Source organism: Eschrichtius robustus, chromosome 2 (assembly GCF_028021215.1).
Source record: "Eschrichtius robustus isolate mEscRob2 chromosome 2, mEscRob2.pri, whole genome shotgun sequence".
Lineage (NCBI taxonomy): Eukaryota > Metazoa > Chordata > Mammalia > Artiodactyla > Eschrichtiidae > Eschrichtius > Eschrichtius robustus.
In genome coordinates, this window is record NC_090825.1 from 129960520 (window position 1) to 129983433 (window position 22914).

Genomic DNA, 22914 nt, shown 5'->3' on the forward strand with positions numbered 1-22914 from the left:
GGGGCCTTTGCTTGTACGCACTGAGCTCCAGGGCCTTAAACACACAGTCATGGCCACTGTCCAACCATCTCACCCTCAAGACCCATCTCTTGAAAAAGCCATGCCCCTAGGGAGGAGCAATGCGCCTACAGTAGACTGGGTAAATCCCAGTGACATTCGGTCCTTGGAACCCAAGGTTGGGGGCTCGAGTCTCTGCTGCCCTGCCCATTGGCCTTCAGGTCACACATGGGGAGGGACCTGTGGGTCAGCCTGTGGTAGAGCTGGGATGCCTGTGAGTTAGGCCAAGAGGAATTAGCACATTATTCTAAAAATAATGGTAATACCAGCTATGATATGCCCAGGGCTTACTATGCACAAGGTTCTGAACATATTTTACATGTTTGATCTCACTGAATCCTCAATATAACCCTCTGAGGTAGCTGGTTTTATTAACTGCGCTTTATAAACGCAGAAACTGAGCTACAGAGATTTTTTTAAATTTCCCAAAATTATACAGTTATTGGTAAAAGTGGGACTCCAACCCACATCTCCTTGCTACCTCACCCTGTCTCCGTAACTGCTCTGCTCTGAAGCCGCGAAGGCCCAGCCCAGCAGGTGAGACACGAGCTATGGCCCAGCCAGCACCAGCACATGGCCTTGGGTAATATCTGCATGCCCCCGCTCCCCCCCCACCCCACTATAGTTTCCCCAGCCGCAGAGTGAAGACAATCAGCCTTCGTGCTCCCTGCCTGACATCCAAGGAGCCATTCAGAATATTAATGAGCCCACATCCTGGAATTCCTCAGCGCTCCAGGAAGGAAGAGGCATGAGGGCGCCCATAAGTTGGCTTCTGGCTGGCAGAAAAGATCCAGCTCCCCAAGTCAGGCTGTTAGCATCTGGGGGGTCATAGGCCCTTTGAGGATATGATGGGAAACAAAGCTTTGTACTCTTATTCCCAGAAAATGCACACACATATATTTTTGCATGACCAGGAGTCAGGTGGGCCATAGACACTCTTAGAAGCCCAGCTAAGGGCCTCGGTTGAAGAATCGCTGCCCTAAATTAGGATCAGCCCTCTTGCCTTTGTGTTTGCAATCTGTCAGTCAATGACCACGCACATTGGAAGTGAAGGTTTACGTGGCACATTGCTAGATGAGGTTGGGGCGAGCTGGGCAGCAGGGCTGTAAGACACAGTCCATACCTTTCAGGACTCAAGACCCAGTGTTGAAGGAAAGACAAGCTCCTGAGAAATAACAGCCACAAAGGTATAGGTATAGATTAAGGGCTAAATAACACAGCCAGGCTCTTGGTGCTATGGACTGTCAGAAAAGAATGCCATGACTGAGGAATCTGAACATTACCGGGCTTCCTGTAGGAACGAAACCGGGGCTTTAAGTACGGTGACCATATAATTTATCATCCAAACTTAAGAGTGAAAGGGAGAGCTATTACCAATTATCCCAGAACAAGACATGTAAACTGAAACGATCCCAAGCTAACCGAGATGGGTGGTCATTCATGCCTTAAAGGAAGGGTGAATTCGAACAAGGAGTGATTTGGGTTTTGGAGGGTCTGGGTGAGGATGTAAATGGTACCCAGCAGACGGCTAGAGTGAGGGTACCAGTGAGGACTTGTGGGCATCGTGCTTGGCTGTTAGCGTGTAGGAAGAGAAGGGCTGGGTTCACACCATGACTCCGCCAAGCACTATCTGGGGGGATCCTGGATTAACTGCTCCACTTTTCTGGCCTTAATTTCCTCATCTCTTAAATGGACATAATCCTCTTAGCACTGCCTCCCTCACTGGCTTGTCACAAGGCTCAAAAATATATTTTTTTTAAAAAAGGGATAATATATAAGCTTCTTGGAACCTCAGGGCAACTGCATGCGATAGAGCAGGATTATTCTTCCCATTGTTCAGGTGGGCAAGTGGAAGCTCAGAGGGGTCCTGAGACTTACCTTGGCTAGTACAACCAGAATGTGGTCTACTGGGATCCAGCCCGCAGGCTCTGACTTCCCACACCCGGTGAGCATTCAGGAGGAGAGGCCAAGAGAACAGATCCACCTCACGGCAGCCACAAAAAGGCTGCAGAAGCCCCGGGCCCAGAGCATCTCCGCTGCCCCCGCTAGGGATGGGGGTGGAGGAGTCATCAGGGTTGATGGCTCAAGTAGTAGAAACACTAACCAGCGATCAGCGGGCACCAAGCAGGAAAGAAAATCTATGCTTCAGCATCTGATGGGTGGCAGACTCTGAGCTGGCACCCAATACCATTTACAGGAAATCCAAGGTTAATCCTCCGTCTTTCACAGGGGGAGTCAGCAGGTGCCAGGACAGTGATGGCAGGTCCAGGAGGCAGGAACTAAGGGGAAACTCCAGGTTTCCCTCAGTCTGATCCCTGTCACCCCAGCATGGGGGTAGGGGGTGGGAGTGGGGAATGAGGGCTCAGAGGCTCAGTCCTGATGGATAGGATGGCAGTTTCCAGATGTGCCCATAGCATATATTTCTGAGAAGCTTATTCCTCCGACTATGAGTCCAGACTATCCTCATAAATGGTTTGGGGCTAATCCATTCTCTTGACCTCTCCTTGCTCTGCCATCGTGGAACGGTAATTCTGGGACATCTTCTTTCCCACTTTAATTTATCTCAGGGTGTGTAAGTCTTGGCTTCTCCAGCTAGACGGTGAGAACCTTCAGCTGCTCCAGGCCTCTCCTGATGTACTGTGAATCCTGAACCCGAGTGCCGTAGCTCTGAGTCTCAGTAAGCCTATCTACAACATCAGCAAAATAACCTCTGCTTTTGCTACTCACTGGGTTTCTGGGAACATCAAATAAGCAGCATCTTGTGAAAACACTGTGGCAACACAAGGGGCCCTCGGGTCACAAAACTTCGCTGCTGCTGATTTTTTTTTTTGGAAACTGAGACAGGCATGTAAAAATGACAGTGAAAAGACCCTCGTTTCTGCTGAAAGAATCCCCTGCTGTGAGACCACAGCTTATCGGACCCAAGGCTTCCGTGTTAAGTCTTCTTCTTTGCCATCCTGCTTACCCACTGTACACAGCACAGTAGTAGCAGTAATCATTATCTTCATCATCACCATCACCATCACTTAGATAACAGACACTATTCATCGAACATTTATGTCCCAGACAATATGCTAAGCACTTCAGTTCTTTGAGGAGGAAACCAACAACAGATATAGGCACACTGACTTGTACATGGCCACATAGTTAGGAATTAACAGAGTGCAGCCTGGGGAGGACCCAGCTGGAATAGAGGATAGCAGTCGTAGGCCTGGAGAACACACGCTCTATACATCTCTGTGTCACCCCTCAGAGCCTAGGACAGTAGCACTGTCCTCTGTTTGAGAGGTCACTTGGTGTATTAAGTGAAGAAACCAGAATATGTCAGAAGCTCTGGATTTCAGGCCTGCCTTGGACACTTGTAAGTCCTAAGTCTTGAGCAAATCACTTTACCTTCCAGAGTTTAGGTTTCTCTCGTGAAAGTGAAGATCCTAATCTCTCTCTAACTGACCTAGATCAGGGGGTTGCTATGAATGGAGATGAAGTCATACGTGTGAAAATGCTTCATAAACACTTGTAAAATGGTGGTAGTATTAATAATAACGCAATTAGTAATAATAAAAATAATAGCTGGCCTTTGCTGGATACTCACCATGGGGCAAGCATTGATCAAAAAATATCTCATTTAATCTGTAAACCAACCTTAAGACATAATTAAACCTAATGGGTCTCATGAAACAAATGAGGAAACTGAGTCACAGAGACAATATGCAATTTGCTATATGAATATGGCATAATGATAATTAGTATGACACGAATGACATAATGATAATTAGTATGACACTTGATACCAGCACCAAAAATAGATGCCCATTTGAATCATTAATGACACTTCTTTCTGTTTCTGCAAACCATCTGCACGTCTATCCCAGTCTGTTTTTCCAAATGAGTCACATAAGTTGGTACACAGCAACGAATGGGAAGCTAAAGATGGGCAAGAGACGACCAAGGCGAGAAGGTGAAGCTTCTGGTGGATTGGAATTGCTCTCTTCTTATTCTTCGTAGCAGGATTGGTACTTTGCTTCCTCTTTGAAAAGCAAAACCAGCCTAGACTTTTCCAGAGCAAGAATTTCTCCAGATTTCATCTCAGAGAGTGAAGAGCTTGGTATATAATTTGTTCAGTGCCGTGGGCCTGTTGTAACCTCCCCACTGGGGCTTCAAACCAGGAGCTGATGGGAGGGTCAGCCTGAGAGGAGACATATACACACACACACACACACACACACACACTTTTCTTTCTTTCTTTCCTTCCTTCCTTCTTCTTTCTTTCCTTCTTTCCTTCCTTCCTTCCTTCTTTCTTTCCTTCTTTCTCTCTTCCTCCCTCCCACCTCCGCATCTCAAATACACACACACCCCGGCTATTCTTATACCTTCTGAAGGCAGAGGGACTGATCATTCACTGTCAGAAAACGGTAACACCCTGTGAGGCTTCCTTTTAAGCTATTTGAAGAAGGGGGAAGTAAATAATGCTGGGTTACAGTGCCCGGTTCATACTGGTTACAGGTTCAGGCTCATGTCACTGGCCTTAGGCCAGACTGATCTGAGGACACATGGTGGATCACCATTGGACAATGTGATTTTTCTTACACTCAAGCCGACGGTACACAGCTAGACTCATCCCCAGTTGGAGGGTGGATAAATTTTATTGGTCACCTCCAGAGCAGCAGGCTTGGTTCCAAAGGCCCTGGATCCCCCCATGTTGACTACTTGGCCTTTAAAAGGAACTCGGAGATAGGAAGCCACGGAAGTTTAATCTGTCTCGTTTGTGGAGAAGTCCCATGCAGCGTATTTGGGGGCTTCCAATACGCACCTTGATTCCACCAGCTGAGACCTGCTGAAAGGCTCTGATCTTATAAAGAATCTCCTCAGGTGCTTTGAAGTTTGCACAGCACTTTCACATTTGCTGTGTCGTTTAAGGTAGATGGGGCAGGAAGTTTGAGACTTAAGAGAGGCAAATTGCCCAAAGTCACTTGGCTGTTCAGAGGAAAGTTGGGGTAGAATCCAGGTCTCCCAATTCTAGGTCTTTAGGCTCCCAAGTATTGTAATCCCTGGACTCACAGAGGAACTAAGAAGCCGTGTTGAGGCATAGCCCAAGGCATCACCAGGCCAGCTCCCGGTCCTGGGTCTTCTCCTGACTCACCAGGGATGGCACACCAGTCTCTTCCGTTGCAGGTCTCCTTCAGTTTCTACACCTGAAGGTGTGCACCTGAGTAGTGGTCTTTCTCACAGTGGTAGTCCTGATGGGCGAGTTTGACTGAGGATGGCACAGAGATTTCCCTTCAGAATCTACTTTGATCCACTGTTACTGTTTGCCTAAAGCAATGGGTGAAAAGGTTTTCAGGACGAATTTCAGTTCAGTAGGCAAGAGAACTGTACTCTAACAGTGATGACTGCTACAGGCAAAGGCGTAGAGAGGTGTTTAGTACTGATGCTACTCTAAGACCTCATCCCATGTAACTTCCTCATGTTCTGGACTTTCACTTCAGCAGACAGAGCAAACCGATGAACAAACATGAAGCGCAACTTCAGGGTTCACTGGTCACCACCTGGCTTTCTTTTCCAGGTGCGGTTTGAAGGCTTGACAGGCAATGTGCAATTCAATGAGAAGGGACGCCGGACCAACTACACCCTCCATGTGATCGAAATGAAGCACGACGGCATCCGAAAGGTAAAGGTCCCTTTGCTTCAGTTCCACAGAGAGGAGAGGGCTGAGCATAGGCTCAGGCCGGAGCTGAGGGCCTTGGAAGCCCACTTTCCTGGACCGGATCTCTTAGAAGAGATGCAGGCAATGAGGATTCTAGCCTCAGCTCTGCCACTAACCAGCTGGGACTGCGGGCGAGTCAGTTCCTTCCTCTGAGAATCGAGGAGATTACATGGAGATTTAAAAAATCTCCAGCTTTGTCTTGGGGTGCTTGTGAAGATCCAAGGGATGGGAAATTACTGTGAAAATATAAAGTAATAGATGTGTATAAAATGCCCCTGCTGCTCCTGTAGGATTCCAAAGTAAGAACTTGAGAATGGGGCTTCCCTGGTGGCGCAGTGGTTGAGAATCTGCCTGCCAATGCAGGGGACACGGGTTCGCGCCCTGGTCTGGGAAGATCCCACATGCCACGGAGCAACTAGGCCCGTGAGCCACATCTACTGAGCCTGCGCGTCTGGAGCCTGTGCTCCACAACAAGAGAGGCCACGATAGTGAGAGGCCCGCGCACCGCGATGAAGAGTGGCCCCCACTTGCCGCAACTAGAGAAAGCCCTCGCACAGAAATGAAGACCCAACATAGCAATCAATCAATCAGTCAATAAATAAATCTTTAAAAAAGAAAAAAAAGAACTTGAGAATGATGATTTATTGAGGAAGTGAACCATCTTGTCCTGGTCCACACTTGGTCGTATCCCCTCTACTTTCCACATAGAAGTATAAGTGAAGTTTAGTTTGTGTATATGTATGCATATTAAACATTTTAGAACAACATTCAGATCCTTGGAGAAACCATTCAGAATTCTACCACACTCTGTGTGCTCTGGCCTCTGCCAATTTCTCTGACCTTGACCCTTGACACTCACTTCCTTCCTCCTTCCACTCCAGTCACTCTGATCAACTTTCACTTCCAGGAATACACTATGTTCTTTCTCACCTCCCAGCCTTGAAGCGTGTTCCCTCTGCCTAGGACTCCCCCTACCCCATCCCCTTCTTTTGCCTGGCCAATTCCTCCTCAGCCTTCAACACTCAGAGAAAATGCTACTCCTCAGGGAAGCCTTCCCTAGGCTCCCTTGTTATGCCTCATGGCAGCCTCTATTTTACTGTCCATGGCCTTCATCACATTCCCAGTTCCTTGGGGTGGCACCGCGTAGTGGGTAAGAGGCATTGCACGCATGGTATAAAGCTAGCAGGGGGTCATGGGTCAGAGTATTAGCTCTGGAATCCTGGGACTCAGTCCTGGCATCACCACTTACCAGCCTGTGATTCTGGACAAATAAATCAGGTTCTTTGTGCCTGAAGTGGGGGTCACCATAACAATGCCAATCTCAGAGGCTCACTGAGAGGATTAAATGATCTAACGGGTGCAGAAGTTCTGAGGGCTGCGCCTGGCACACTGAAGACTGGGCCTTCATCTCTCCAACTTGATGCTCTCTATGCCTGTGCTGTCAAATACAGTTGCCACTAGCCATGGATGACCATTTAAATTTAATTCTAAATAATTAAAGTTTAAAAGTCCCTCAGCTGCACTAGCCACATGTCAAGAGCTCAGTAGCCACAGGTGGCTAGTGGCTGCCATACTAGACAGCACAGATGTATTCAATAGATCATTTCCATCATCCCAGAAAGTTCTACAGAACAGGTCTGCTCATGCTTTCTATTCCCAACCTGTGGCGGTCCATGATGCTCTGGGTGGTTTGGTGAGATACACTGGCAGAATGGTTATAAGCTTAGGCTTTGGAGATAGACACGACCCGAATTAAGTCTCTGCCTTACTCTTTACTAGGCATGTGACCTTGAACAACTTAGCCTCCCTGGACCTCAGTTACATCATCTCCAAATGAGGAATAATGCCCTTTACCTCACAGGGTTGCCATCAGCACTGAGTGAAACAATGTCTGCTACCCGCTTGCCTGTATCAAGGGATTCCCAAAAGTAGCCCCTGGCATGGAGTGGACATTCAGCCCATGTTTTGTTTGTTTGTTTCAACTGCCTTCTTTAGGCCACAGGGATTTTTATGTCAGCCTTGATTTTGAGTGAGTCAGGCTGTACAAGCCCATGGAATGGATAAATCAGCAAATAGAAATTACAGAGCAACCTTAAAATCCACAAGCAAATCGTTGTGCTTTATTTTTCAGATCCTGGGGCTGTTTTTCAACTTACTTTCCCATGACTAAATCTTTTCCTAGAATGTGGGCTTAAGCATCCTTTGTTTACGGGGAATCTGACTTTCAGACAATCAATTCCTCCACATCTGTGGCTTCAGGCCTTTTACTCAATCAGCCTCCTAACAAAGTAATTTCTCAGATTCAAAGTAATTTCTCAGATTCACGGTGACCTCGTTGTGCTGGTTTCAGTGAGCAGTGCCTGGCCTTACCTGATGAAGGTAATAGAGGGGCTACTGCTGCTTGACCGGGGGCCTTGAGGACTCTCTCCTGATCTTTAGGCACATATCCTGGCCACCGATCTACCAACACACCCTCTAGTTATCTGGGTCCATTTTGACATCCTACTGAAATGTGTGTGTGCTCTACACATACGTCCATCAAATGCTTAGGATCTTCAAATGCCAGAATGGGCACTGGCTCCACTAAACCTAAATCCTTGGGAAATCCCATTCAGAGACTCCACTTCACCGTGGGGTGCTGATTTAGGGACCTCTGTCCAAATAAAATACCTTGTCAAATTCAAGTAGGATCACAAGTTCTGGTAACTGGCTGCCAAGAGAGAAGTGTAGGAAAATTCTCGAAGGTCTTTCATGAAGGGACCATCATTGTTGATTTAACCATCTCTGCCCATCACTACTGGTCCTATAGCTAATTTTGGACTTGAAATGGCCAAGTAACATTTCAGCTTGATATGGTCCTATAGCTAATTTGGGACTTGAAATGGCCAAGTCTCATTTCAACTTTCCTGCCGTGTTCCAAGTTTGTCATCCCCAGTTCTGACCCAAGTATAACTGGAAAGGAAAGACTGGGCAGGGAAGAAAGTGACACGAAGTCCTACTGATGTCAGTGCACAGCTCTCCAGTCCAGATGTCCTTTGGAAGTTTTTTCTTTAAATCCTTGCCACCCAACTTTGGACATACTGAGACGTGGTGTAGCTCTAAGACAGAGCTTCAATCCAACCACTTCTCTCCATTTCCACTGCTGACCCCAGAGCCCAAGCCACCTTCCACACCTGCCTGACTCACTCAGGAGCCTCCTTACCAGGCACTAGTCCTGCTGGCCATGTTCTTGCCCCTCTAGAAGGCCATTTTCCCCGCACAAGAGCCAGGATGATAATTTTCAAATATACATCAGGTTATATTGCTTCTCTGCCTAAAGCTTTTGACTGGCTTCCTACTGCAGGTAAAATATAACTTCTTGTCTTGACCTTCAGAACCCCAGACGCTGCGTCCCTCTGACATCAGCTCTTGCTCCTCTTTCTCTGGCTTATAATTCCGCAGCTACCCTAGCATCTTTCCGTCCCTTTACCCAACATTCTCAATCACTGTAGTTTCATATGCAGTGTCTCTCCTTGTCACTCAAGTCTGGCCCAAGCAAAGTCACTTTGGAGAGGCCATCCCTGACCAAGCTATCTAAAGTGACCCCCATCCACCCAGCACAATCCCATTGTCCCAATTTTTCACAGTGCTTATCCCTTCTGATATATTCTTGTTGGTTTACTGATCTCTGTTGAGGTTGGTAAACTTCAGCCTGCAGGCCAAATTCAGCCAAATGCCTGTTTTTGTACAGCCCATGAGCTAATGATTTTTACATTTTGAAATGGCTGAAATAAATCAAAAGATGACTACTTCATGGTATGTGAAAATTATATGAGATTACAATTTGAGGGTCCATAAATAGAGGGGTTTTTTTTTTTTTTTTGGAATACAGCCAAACTCATTTGCTTAGGTATCGTCTATAGCTGCTTCTGCACTATGACAGCAGAGATGAGTAGTTGCTGCAGAGATTGTATGACCTGCAAAGCCTAAAATATTTGCAGTCTGGCTCTTTAAAGATAAAGTTTGATGACCCCTGGTCTGGATATATATTGTCTCTCTTCCCCTCTTCTCCACCTCCTTGCCCCTAAAATGTCAGCTCTCTAAACACAGGGACATGGTTCTGTTATTTATTGTATCCTCAGTGCCTACAATATATTGACGCATAGTAAGCACATGCAAATAAGCGGTTGTTCATTAAATGAGTGGGTAGTGTACTGAATGTTGCTGGGCAACCAGGGAGCATACTACTCTGGCCCATATTTCCATAGATCTGCCAGCAAGTAAGAAAAAAAATTGCTGGCAAATTTAATTAAAAAACACCTCAAGCAGAACTCAGATAAAGTTAACACATAAACTCATTATGAAGTTCAAATTCTTGAAGTGTGTTAGTTAAGATAACCCTAGGCGCAGTAACAGATAAACTCTAAAATCTCAGCTGTTTAATGCAACAAAGGTCTCATTCTTGTTCACCCAGTGACCAGTATGGGGGCTGGGGGCTCTGATTAAGACTCAGGCTCATGGAGGCTCCACTGTCTGTTTGGGTCTTCCTGGCTATCAACAGCCAGCTAACAGGTGAGGAAGAAAGATATTACAAACTATGCTGGAGATTTGGGGGAGTCAGGCTAGGAGAGATGTGCATCACTTCTGCTGCATTCCACTGGCCAACCCAATCACCTGGGCCACCTAGACATATGGAAGGCTGGGAAATGCAGTTGCTGTCCAGGTAGCTACTTCCCACCATACCTGTATGCTATGGAAGGCGAACAAGAATCCTTGGGGGTCATCAGGTTGTCTTCGCCACAAGAGACATCTTCCTTTTTAAAAATTTATTATAACGGATAACATTTTTGGAGGTCAGGGGCTGTGTCTTCAGAGGAAGCTTAGAGCTAAAAATGTATAAATTTGATTTGATGACTATGCAAGGTAAATCAATTGAATTTACTGTTCAATGATCATCTCCTTTTTAGACTTCATTTACTTAAAAAAATCTAATCTATCATCTAGACTCATTTCCTATATTCAAAAAATCTTTAGAGGTAGATGGAAAACAGGAGATCAAAAATTATAACTGGCCCCAAGAGAAGACCTCTCACTGTCAGAATCGTTTAAATCTTCTCCTGAACGGTGGGCCCCAATTTTTACCAAACTACTAGCTCTGATTTACTTTGAGATAGAATCAAAGTTCCTACATATCCTCAGTAGAGAATCAAAGGGCTATATAATAATCCAGCCCATTTCTCCTAGAAAGGGAAATTTGCTCTCATCTCTGAAGTGCAATGTCACTTCAAAAATCTTTGCCAGCTTTCTTTTCATCAAAATGTGGAACGAGATTTCTCAGCCTGCTAGCTTACATGAGGGGCAAGCTGGGTTTTGGCATCACCCTGCTCTTCTGACTGGCAATAGTTTTTATTTCCCTACAAAAGGGTTAGGAATAAAATAAGCTTGTTTACAACATTTAAGTGTTCCTCTAGCTTTTGATATAAGCCAAGCTAGACAATAATTTTTATAGATACCAATTTAACATTAGTGCTATAATACTAGCTCTGAAGGATCCCTATTCTTAAAAATTAAAATCTCTTTCTAAGCCACATAAATCTGGTCTGTACAGATCTATCTTGCTGTTTTCCCCTCTCTTTGATCAAATAACTTGAGATTTTAGAGCAGTGCTTTGTAGGTTTTGCACTATTTATCCTAGGACATTCTGCATGTAAAGAGCGTTACGCTGTCAAATGAGTTTGAGAAATACTCCATAATATATACTTCTTTTGGAGATTGGCAATGTTCAATAGCAAAGTGAAACTGAAATGTACTGCAGTATAGAAGCCTGTTAGCCTTCAATCAGGCATTACCCTACTGGATATCATTTTTTAGTTTACTGGCAACTTAATATGAACCACGCACTATGCGTACTATTGTCCGTGCATTAACGCATTTGGTTCCCACAGCAGCCTTGCGAGACAGGTACTCTTGTTGTATCCATTCTACAGAGCAGGGACTGAGGCCCACTGAGGTCAAGTACCTGGCCCAAGGTCATACAGTTACTAATTAGAAAAGTCTACCTTTTAAACCAGGTCTCTCTGATGCCAGAGACCAATCTCTGGACCATCAAGCCATCACTTTTAAAAATAATACCTATGAAAACACAATAGATTTTAGAGAACTTGGTTGCATGTCAAAGAAGGCAACTTCCTCAAGGCTGATGGTTGTTGACTTTGAACAACTAAGAACAACTAAACCTGTGACTAATCCTGAAGAGGGAGAAGGAAGAAAGGAAAGAAGGGAGGGAAGGAAGAAAAAGGAGGAGGAAGGGAAAGAGGAGGGCATGAAAACACCATAGCATCATCTACAGGGGGAAAGAAAATGGCAATTGCATTTGCTTGATCGTCTCCCAAGTATGTATTGATTATATTCAATAATTTTACCTTTGAAGTCCATGACCTGGCTCCTATGCCCTGCCACTAATCTGCTATTTAATCTGTATAAGTTAGATCATCTGATCTCCCCAAGCCTCAGTTTTCTTTTCTATAAAACAGAGAAAATAATCCCGAGCCTGTCTGTGCTATTCGCATAGCGTGAGGAGCAAAAAAACAGTTAAGTGTTAGGAAAGTAGTTTGGAAATTCTTTTCTTAAACTCACCTCATGATATGCTACAATAATGGTTTTAAATAGTTATTTTTCAACGAATGGGCTCCTTGTAAAAATGAACTCTTAAGGGGAATCTCAAAGCGTGAAATAGATTAAAAGCTGAACTGACTACTGAAGCAAGGGTGAGGAACCCAGAGCTTTCCCCCTCTTCTCTGACCCCTCACTTCCCATGAAAGTGGTGAAGGGCCTTTACAGATGCCCTAGGGTCCCATGGAACACTGGCCTAGCAAAATGGGGGAGGCAGGACTATATCCTGGTTTTGAGCAAGTCCCCTAGTCTCTGAGCTTCTGTTTCCCTCTCTGTAAAAAAGGAAGAGGTTGGAGGAAATGATTCTTCAGGCCTCTTTTGGCTCTGATATTCTGGGAATCTAAGTTTCTGGTTCTTGTGTCATTAGAGAGACATGTCCCCTTCCAGGCTGACTGAAAGTGCCCCACACAGGCAACATGGTACCCATGCCGGCATGAGGGCAAATCTTGACCCAGTGTCCTGAGAGACAGCTCCCCTGACCCCCTTCGGGCCTCTGAACTGTCTCAGCATGAACAGGATCCACTGTCTCCATGTTGGATGCGCTCATTCTCTCAACAAACCTTTCCTGAGCTGCTTCTCTGTGGTACAATCTGTGGCCCTAAGAAAGGCGTCCTAGAATGAATAGACCTCTAGCTTTGTCCCTGAGAAGCCCACAGCATCATGGAGAGACGGGGACAGACATGCCAACAGCTAGACTATGGGGCCACTGGGAACCAACACGAGGTGCTCAGGGCCAGCTGGCAGCCTAGCGGAACACAGAAGGACACGGCCCTGCGATCAGCCTGCCCGGCTCCGATCCTGGCTCCACGACTCTCCTGTGGCCTTGGGAAAGTTACTCCACTTCCCCTACATCTCAGTTTCTTCACACTTAAAATGGGAGTGATAATTGATTACCCACCTCATAGGTTTTTGTGTGGATGAGAGAAGTTAAAACATAAAAAACACTTAGAAGAGTGCCTAAAACACAATAAGCACTCAGTAACTGTCAGCTAATATGATTCCCAGCCCAGGGCTAAGTCCCCTCTCAGAAAGAACAGCATCATGATGAAAAGCTGCCCCTGGAGACAGATGACCACCATTCCAGGCTGAGCTCAGCCACTTCTCAGCTGCATCGCCACCGTCACCTTGCAAGTTAACAAACTCTTCTAAGCCAGATGAACTGGCACAAAAACTATCAAACACAGCCTCTGACAGAGCAAGAACATGATCAATATTGGCAATTATTATTATTGTTGTTAATGGCAGTGAAATGGCAGGGAGAATTGTTTCTTTCCAACTGAGGGGACTGGGAAAGACATCAAGGTGAAGGTGACATTTGAGTGGACCACTGGCATGTGCCTTGGATTTTGTGAACCTGGGCTGACTAAGGAGACCTGCTCCCCCCTCTGCAAATGCACTTCAGTTCTCCTTCCTGTTTGCCCTTTATAACTACAGCCAGCGGAATGACCAAAAAACAAAACACAACGGTCTAAAGATACATAAAGACAGGGACTTCCCTGGTGGCGCAGCGATTAAGAATCCACCTGCCAATGCAGGGGACATGGGTTTGATCCCTGGTCCGGGAAGATCCCACATGCCGTGGAGCAACTAAGCCCGTGAGCCACAACTACTAAGCCCGCATGCCACAACTACTGAAACCAGCGCACCTAGAGCCCACGCTCCACAACAAGAGAAGCCACTGCAATAAGCCCATGCACCGCAACTAGAGAAAGCCCATGCACAGCAACAAAGACCCAACACAGCCAAAAAATAAAATAAAATAAAAGATAGATAGAGATAGGGGTGTGTGTGTGTGTGTGTGTGTGTGTGTGTGTGTGTGTGTGTGTGTATTAGCCACGCCATTCTGCTCTTCCCAAACCTTCCATGACTTCCCTGTTGCCTTCAGAATAAAGTCTACACCACTTAGCCTGGCCTTCCAATCCCTCTGCTACCTAGACCCAAGCACCCACTGCCCTCTTGGACTGACCCTATCTTCCACTCAGGACCCACTGAACTTACATATCTGGGCAGATTCCCCCCTTCCCATCTTGGCTTATCTTCTCCCCGACCTGACAGGTTTGGGCTCAACCTTTCCATCCCTCGTGACTTAAGCCTCACCTCTTCCTGTTGCCTTTTTCCCAGCATAGGTTCCATACTTGGCTTCTGCTTCTCCAAACTCCTTAGGCTCAAGCTACCTGAGCCACTCACTTGTCACTTCTGGGGCCACGTGCATGTGTGTGGCTTGTCTTCCCAAATAGACTGGAGGGATCCTCAAAGCAAGGACTATCTCTGAGACTTCTTTGTATCTTTCTCAACCCTGACACAATACCACCAATGTTTTAGCTCGGAGTGTTACACACAATAGGGATCCAATAAGTATCTGCTGAAAGACCTTGGAAAATGAGTCAGTATAAATAACTACTAATTTAAAAAAAAAAAAATAATGTTGTCAATCAGTATTTGCAGGCACGGCTATATTCTCAGTATTATAATAGGTCAAAAACTGAAAATAAGAGAAATAAATAAAGGATAAAATAACCATCACCTAGAAAGTTAAATCCAGATGGAAAAATACAGTTAACCTAAGAAGAAAACAAAAAGAATGCAAGGTTTAAATCATATGATTCCAACTACAGTTCAGAATGAGCTCAGGAAGAGAAGGGTTACTAGACATGGGGGAAGGAGGGGTTTGGCCTTGTGAACAACTGCAGGGAATTAAATCTCTATGGCCCTGACTCACATTGTACATAACAGTTTGGCTGCATCAACAGTTAAACCCTCGGCCCTTAAGAGGCAATCTTCAGGCTTACCCATCATGATGAGGATTTTCATGGGGTGGAGATGGGAGGACCTAGAGAGCATCTTGTCTCTTGTCGTTTATATCTACCAGTACTTCAGAGCCTGGTGTGTCCAGGATTGCTGGTGTGATGCTCAGCTCTTTGATTTCCTGTCTGGCGTTGGCTGGGGGACCCAGAGTGGGCCATTCCTGAGGAGCCTGGCTCACCTTATGTCACCACCTTCCTCTCTTCAACAGATTGGTTACTGGAATGAAGATGATAAGTTTGTCCCTGCAGCCACGGATGCTCAAGCCGGGGGGGATAACTCAAGTGTCCAGAATAGAACGTACATCGTCACTACAATCCTAGTGAGTACTCAGTCCTTCATGGGGGTTATCTGGGATGTGAGATAGACCAACACAAAGGTTTTCCCAGGAGTGAAAGCTGGCCATTCTTCTTGCCAAAACTGTGTGGTCGATAGAAAGAGGAAGTAAAAAAGGAATATCCTGAAAGTCAGAGGGACTTTTGCTCTCTGGCTCTGCCATGATTTCACTTTGTGCTCTTGGATAAGTAAGTCACTTACCCTCCTTTGAGCCACAGTTTCCAATGTATATAAAACATAAGGGTGAGACTAAATCGTAGTGGTTCTGGCTCTACCCTTCCTCAGTAGAAGCCATTTTCAAAGCAAGTTCCCTAAAGTCCAGCACCTAAAGTGAGTATAAGTAAAGCTGTTATGATTTTCAGTGATGAGGCAGTTGGAGCCTATTTAACGGTTATTCCCCCAACACCTCCAAAAAATACAAGAGCTCCTGGAACAACTTGAAAAGCTAGGCATGGCGTCTCAGTGAAACATTCTATTTTAATAGTTTGCTTCCTTAACCCAGGAACTTTTGTAATGGGGGGAGCAGAAATGCAGGAAGTGGATTTAGGGGCCAGGGAGACTTGCCCAAAGTTTAGCAATGCTGGGGACGTCCTCCTCCGCCACGCCAAAGGCCTCCCTCCGCAAGAGTGAACCCAGAACCCACATTCTCTGTCTCCCATTTCTCCACCAGGAAGATCCTTATGTGATGCTCAAGAAGAATGCCAACCAGTTTGAAGGCAACGACCGCTACGAGGGCTACTGTGTAGAGCTGGCAGCAGAGATCGCCAAGCATGTGGGCTACTCCTACCGTCTTGAGATCGTCAGTGATGGGAAATATGGAGCCCGCGACCCTGACACAAAGGCTTGGAATGGCATGGTGGGAGAGCTGGTCTACGGAGTAAGTTCCCTACAGGGTGGGCAATTGGAAGCGGAGGCAGAGAGGTTGACAGGAAGTCATTTGGTGGTTGGCTGGCCCTGCCCATAGATGCCTATTAGACCCCATGATTTAGTATTACTGACGCCGAAAAGATGAGGAGTCCAAAAATCCCATATCTTAAGACATTTTTTGTTCAGGTTCCTGGTCCCAGCTCCTTCAGCCAAACTCAGCTCAGTCTTGTGACTTCAGTTGATCATCATCCAATACAGATGATAGTTTAGCTTCAAGATCAGTTTTCTCGAGGCAGACCGCTGACTTGTTACTTCCCTGCTCAGTCACTTACGTCTCCCTCAATATGAACTTCTTCCCTGGTGTTGGGGGTAGCCTGGATACAACCAAACGTTCTAGTTACTTGCCCTTTCTAGCACCTTCCATTTCAGCCAAACCACCCTGAGTCACTCTGTTCTCTAGTCCCCTTCCATGCTGCACCTCTGAAAATCTTACCCTTCCCCCCAAACCTGTATCAAATACTACTTTTTCCAAGATGTCATTTCGTTCTCCCCGTAACAGGTATGGGGAGAACCCTTTTTAACTGTTGTTGCCTTCCTTGTAGAATTTAGCTTCTGCTTCTTTTATGGCTTGCCCTGCCTTATATAACAGTTATCTGTGAATAGGGATTGGTCTACTCCATTCACCACACTTGAAATAAGACCACACACAATTGCTACAAAATCTTCAATAAACTGAAGGATTTTGGAGAAGCCACTGAATGCCCTGAATTGTTTTAAGTGTTTAAGGAATCATTGAGAAGTAAAAGATCTGATCCCTGTCCCCAGGGATCTTAACATTTTATGGGGTAGAAAAGACAATGAGAGAGAATGGTAAGACAGCAGAGAATCAAGGTTCAGGCAAAAGGCTAATATGAGTGTGTCTAGCCCTCAAGAAAGATGTAGAACTTGAACATGGCCATATTCAAATAGAGAGAAAGGCAGCCCAAGAATTTCTAAAGTATAAACTATGGAATGGTGATGGAAACAAGTAAGGTGTGAAAGGAGAATGAGAAAACACTGCTGATTTTTGTAGAGGGCTTGAGATGAGTAGTCAGGGATAAGTCTGAGTAAGAAATGAAAAGGGAAAGAGTGTGGATTGATTCAGTGGGCACTGGAAGATCATGAAGGTACTTGAGTAGAGGAACAACAAAAGGCAATGGAAGAAGAATCCTGCCACCACATGCAGGAAAGAGACTACCACAGCTTCACTCATAGAAATCAAAGACTCCAGGCTGGGTTTCTGCACAGAAGCATATACCGAGCCCCAAGCCGGTGTTGAGTTCTGGTCAGGATGAAGCAACCATTTAGGAGGTTTTAAAATCTCATTGTCTCAGATCAAGGCAATAGGAGTCATGATAACCATGAGAGCCATACAAAGGGAATTCAAAGAAGAAAGAAATGGAACAAAGAAAATCCTTTCTAGGAAGGTGGCTTTTGAGATGACCTGGGAAGATGGTTAATGAGTTGAGAAGGGGGACGTGCTTCTACCCTCTCTCCTCCTTTATTGCCTCTTACCTTTGGGAAGCTTCACGGGTGAAAGATAGAGATCTGGGTGATTAATGCTGCATCTTGAGGTTGGTTTCCATGGGAACCTCCACCAAGCTCTTAAGGTCATCCCCATGGCAACTACTGTGAACTTTTCACCTCCACCAACAGTCATCTTTACCTTCACCCCATGTTCCCTTAGAAAAGGCCTATGATCTGAGCAGAACAATGACATGATTATCCTAAGGGCAAGCCCCCCAGTAGCCAGCCATTAGTCATGGGTCACTGGCTCATCGGTGACAAACCAAAATTGCCTCTGGATGCCTCAGCTGCCAGCCCTCCCCTTTCCCCTCACCTCCACAAGGCCTGTCCCTCTGCCCAGTAAAAACTGTATTCTGAAAACTCCACGATGGGCCCAAATGGATGCCCTCTCTTGATTTTCAGTTTGGCTTTCTTTTTCTGCCCCCGCCCCCAACCGAGGAAGAATAGAGGGGTGTAGGGAAAGCATCTCTCAGCCACAAACGACCAGCAAGATCAGAAAAATTCATTCGGAGGCTTCCAAATCTCTTCCTTCTGTGCCTGTTAAATAGGCTAAGTCAATCAGGGTGTCTTACACCTTCCTTTTGCTACCTTTTGCTCTTATCAACAATTATAGGGGCTTCCCTGGTGGCGCATTGGTTTAGAATCTGCCTGCTAATGCAGGGGACACGGTTTGGAGCCCTGGTCTGGGAAGATCCCACATGCTGCGGAGCACCTAGGCCCGTGAGCCACAATTACTGAGCCTGTGCGTCTGGAGCCTGCGCTCCGCAACAAGAGAGGCCGCGATAGTGAAGAGGCCCGCGCACCGCGATGAAGAGTGGCCCCCGCTTGCCGCAACTAGAGAAAGCCCTCACACGGAAACGAAGACCCAACACAGCCATAAATAAATAAATAAATTTAAAAAAAAAAAAAACAATTATAATATTAGCATTTCAGCACGTAGTATATGCCAGGCACTATGCTAAATACCCACATTATTTCACTTAACTCCTCATAACAACCCCAGAAGGTAGATATGAATATTTTCCACATTTTATAGAGGCGGACACTGAGACCCAGGGAGATTAGGCAGTTTGGCAAAGGACACAGAGCAGAGTCGGGATATGCAGCCTTGGCTCTTACACTGCATGCTGGGACATACCGCCTCTGTAGAAATCCCACCATCTGAGCACACTGGACTCTAAGGCCACTATTAACTAGTGATGAGAATAGCAACAGTGTCTGCGTCCTCAGATGCCACAGGCTGCAAATGAAATTTCTGCTTCTTGCGTGGGTACGGCTTTGTGGCTGATTCTCAGTGACTTTCTTGCCTGTTCTTTGTCTTAACGAAGCAGAAAGAAGAGTGAACTTGGGAGACAGACACCTCCATTTGAAATTCTGACTCTGCCAGCTCACTGGCTACATGACTCCTGCGAGCCACTGACCTCCTCCAAGGGTTACCCCCTGAATCCTCTATCCCAGGGCTGGGGTGGGGAGTGTTCCCCTAAACAGTGCCCGGCTCAGAGTGAATCTCCATCCCTGATAATTTTCTTCAGTTTTTGCTTTTACCTACTGCATCAGCGCGGTCTACTCTTTAGCCAGGATTTTTTCCGGATGTGTTTTGTTTGGGGATCTCCTGGGTCGGTGGTTCTCAAAGTCTGGGGCAGCAGCCTCACCTGGGAACCTGTTCGAAATGCAAACTCTCAGGTCTCTCCAGACCCAGTGATCTAGAAATTCTGCCACCTGTGGTCTAAGAAAAAAAAACCCCAAGGTGCTTTGGACGTGCTGCACGCTCAAGCTTGAGAATCACTGTCACAAGACATCTGTTTAAGAAAATAATTCTGAGCACCTGTGAAACGCCCACGGGTCACAGTACCCTCACCTATTTGAATTCTTTTGACTCTCGCAAAACACTGCTCTCCAATAGATAAAGCAAAAATTATTATGCCTCTTTTTCTAAAGAGGAAATGGACGTCCAAAGGGACAACCATCTCACTCGAGGGCACGTGGTCAGTGAGTCACAAAGCAAAGCGGCCAGGTCTACTTTCCCAGATGAGCATTGCCCTTGACTGATCCTGCAGAGGTCCGGTAACTTCCTCAGGGGCTGGAAATCAACTCCTGAGACCTCTCAGTCAGCATCAGACAAGCTAAAAACACTGCTGCTTTGCACAAACCACCTTTCCTCTCTGGACCTGAGTTTCCTATCTGCAAAATGAGGTCACTGAACTGAAGCGTCTCCCACTGTGTGTGTCTCCTATGCATATGGGTGCCTTTTGAAGACCCTCAGGGGTCCATGGCCAAAGAATTTTGGAAACACTATATCTACCTACCCCTCTTGGAAATTCTCAGTGCACAGGGGTCTTTTAAAGGTTCTGAGAAGTCCTGCCTCAAAGTAGTCTGTTTACATTTGTGTTTATTTTCATGTTATACTTATTAACATCCTTCTAAAAATAATGTTCCATGGAATAAATCTTGGAACTGCTAAATGAACTAAGCAATAAGATCATGTGGTTTTGTGACTTTTTTTCCAGTTCACAGTCCCTTTTATTAACTCACATCAGGAGGCACCAGACAAATCCATTCAATTCCCTTTACCACTTTAGAAGCTCGACATCTACCTCCCTTTTGGGTAACTTGTGGTCATTCCCTCTAAGTCATTTCCATGACTTTTCTCCCCCATTCCTTTTCTACCTATGTTAGGTTACAGAGGAAAGAAGAGATATCTTCTTCCCGGCAATGGCTTATAAGTGTTTGTAAAAAGCATCAAGATTTATGCAATGGGTGTTAGGGGAAAAAAAGAATTACTATGAAATACGTACTCAGTCCCACATTGCTTTACAGAAAGTTTCTTTCTATGAGTGAGAAACTTAAGTCATTCTAAAGCCAGGCTTTTTATTCCATGTAAAATGCCTTCTCAAAAATCTCAGCCAATGAGAGTAACCAGAGGAAATCTTTCCTAAGCAACACCAGCCGGCAGCTGGGCGGGGCCGGAGTCTGCACAGCATCTGTCCCCAGCCTCACATCTGGACTGTTACGCAGCGCCATAAGAGAAAGCCATCCGCCTCCAACAGACTTGCACAGACATGCCTCTCATTTCCAAAATGAATGTCATGGCATCTGTCCATGGAACCGTGTTAGGTTTCCAGGATCTCTTGATCTCAGGCCAAGAGAGCGGTGGATTTTATAGCAGAGATGCCAGTGCTTCTGCCATTAGGCAGAGGTAGGAAAGACAGAAGAGCAAGGCTGGTGATTCCACATGCTGGATGCACAGAGATATGAACATTTCTTGCAACCATTTTATGTTTATCTACATGAATTTTTAAAACTGAGTTATTTGTGCACTTCTTAGCAGTCTCCTTGAAAAAAAAAAAATTGTGATACTACTTTACTTTCTCTCTGCCAGAGAGAAACTACTTTCCTCACATGATTCCCTTCTCTGGGAATGTATTCTGTACCCAAGCAACCTGTTGAAATCCTACTCTCACTTCAGTGCCAATTTATATGTCACCTCTCTGATGGCGCAGTCCCTGATCTCCCCAGCCAGAATTAACTCCTTCCTGACCTCCTGTAGCACTTTGTATCTCTTAGCGTGTCTCCGGTCTATAGACTGGAAAATTCTGTGTGTGTGTACCAATCTCGCCGACTAGTTTGTAATTCCCTGAGTGCAGAGACCACAGCTTCCCTTCCAGCCTAGGGCTTATGCATAATAAGCGCCCGGTAAATGTTTACTGAGTTAAATTTGCCTTCACTACCTTGTTAGCCAGGGCTGTCTTGGTTGAAGGTAAAAGAAGCCCAACTCAAACTGGCTTAAGCAAACAGACTGATTGGATCATGTTCCTGAGGACAAACAAAAGAGTATATTGACACATGATCCTAGGGAGTCCAGGGTAAGCCCTGAATTAAGGGTGACTCAAATTATTTCATCACGGATCATCTCTCACTCTGACTTTCAGGGCTCATGCTCATTAAAGAGACTTGGGTCCTGTGCCATCCTTGAATGAACCATTCTGGCCAGGGGAGTAGTGTACACTGATGGCCGCAGACCCGGGTGATATGTTTCACCTCATAACCAGGGTGATCAGTCCTATTTGAACCAGGAGGACTGAGAGTGGGGCAGGAGTAGTTCTTCTTCCAGAGGAAGAAGGCATGGCTGCTGGGCAGGCAAAAAATAACAGATATTATGACAGCCTCCTTCCATAAGGTGAGGAAGACTCCCCTAACAATTAGAACTGTCAAAGAACGGGATAATCTCTCCTGTGAGATACTGAGCCAATCATCCATTTACCATAAATATTTTATAGAGAGTAGGAGGGTTTGGACTTCTAAGGTTCTTTCCAACTCTCACATCCTTTAAGATTACAAAAGAATATTCACAGTGAAGAGAAAAATAAGAGAACAGAGAGCTGCTGAACTCAAGGGCGTTTTTTTTTCCTTTTTTTTTTTTTGCAGAGAGCAGATGTGGCCGTGGCCCCTTTAACTATCACCTTGGTCCGGGAAGAGGTGATAGATTTCTCCAAACCATTTATGAGTTTGGGGATCTCCATCATGATAAAAAAGCCACAGAAGTCCAAGCCAGGGGTCTTCTCCTTCCTGGATCCTTTGGCTTATGAGATTTGGATGTGTATTGTTTTCGCCTACATTGGAGTGAGTGTTGTCCTTTTCCTGGTCAGCCGCTTCAGCCCCTACGAATGGCACAGTGAAGAGTTTGAGGAAGGGCGGGACCAGACAACCAGCGACCAGTCCAATGAGTTTGGGATATTCAACAGCTTGTGGTTCTCCCTGGGAGCCTTCATGCAGCAAGGATGTGACATTTCTCCCAGGTGAGTCAGCTCTTCTCAACCCCTTTGCTCAATGCCATATATATAGGAAAAAACAAATACTGGGAAATTAAGGGTGGGAATTTTTTCCAGACTTTATAGTATTCGGTTTTTCAACTATGCTTTACTGTCAACTGT

General features: G+C 45.7%; 1 protein-coding gene across 4 annotated transcripts in view; it reads left to right on the forward strand.

The window, feature by feature from the left end:
- The window catches only part of GRIA1 (glutamate ionotropic receptor AMPA type subunit 1), a 300571-nt gene that overhangs the window by 191093 nt on the left and 86564 nt on the right, over positions 1-22914 (forward strand). For all 4 annotated transcript variants that reach the window (XM_068534558.1, XM_068534557.1, XM_068534559.1 and 1 more), the window contains 4 exons: positions 5621-5725; positions 15426-15536; positions 16221-16427; positions 22409-22779. In XM_068534558.1, coding sequence (XP_068390659.1) covers positions 5621-5725; positions 15426-15536; positions 16221-16427; positions 22409-22779 — 794 coding nt within the window. The remainder of the gene's footprint in view (positions 1-5620; positions 5726-15425; positions 15537-16220; positions 16428-22408; positions 22780-22914) is intronic.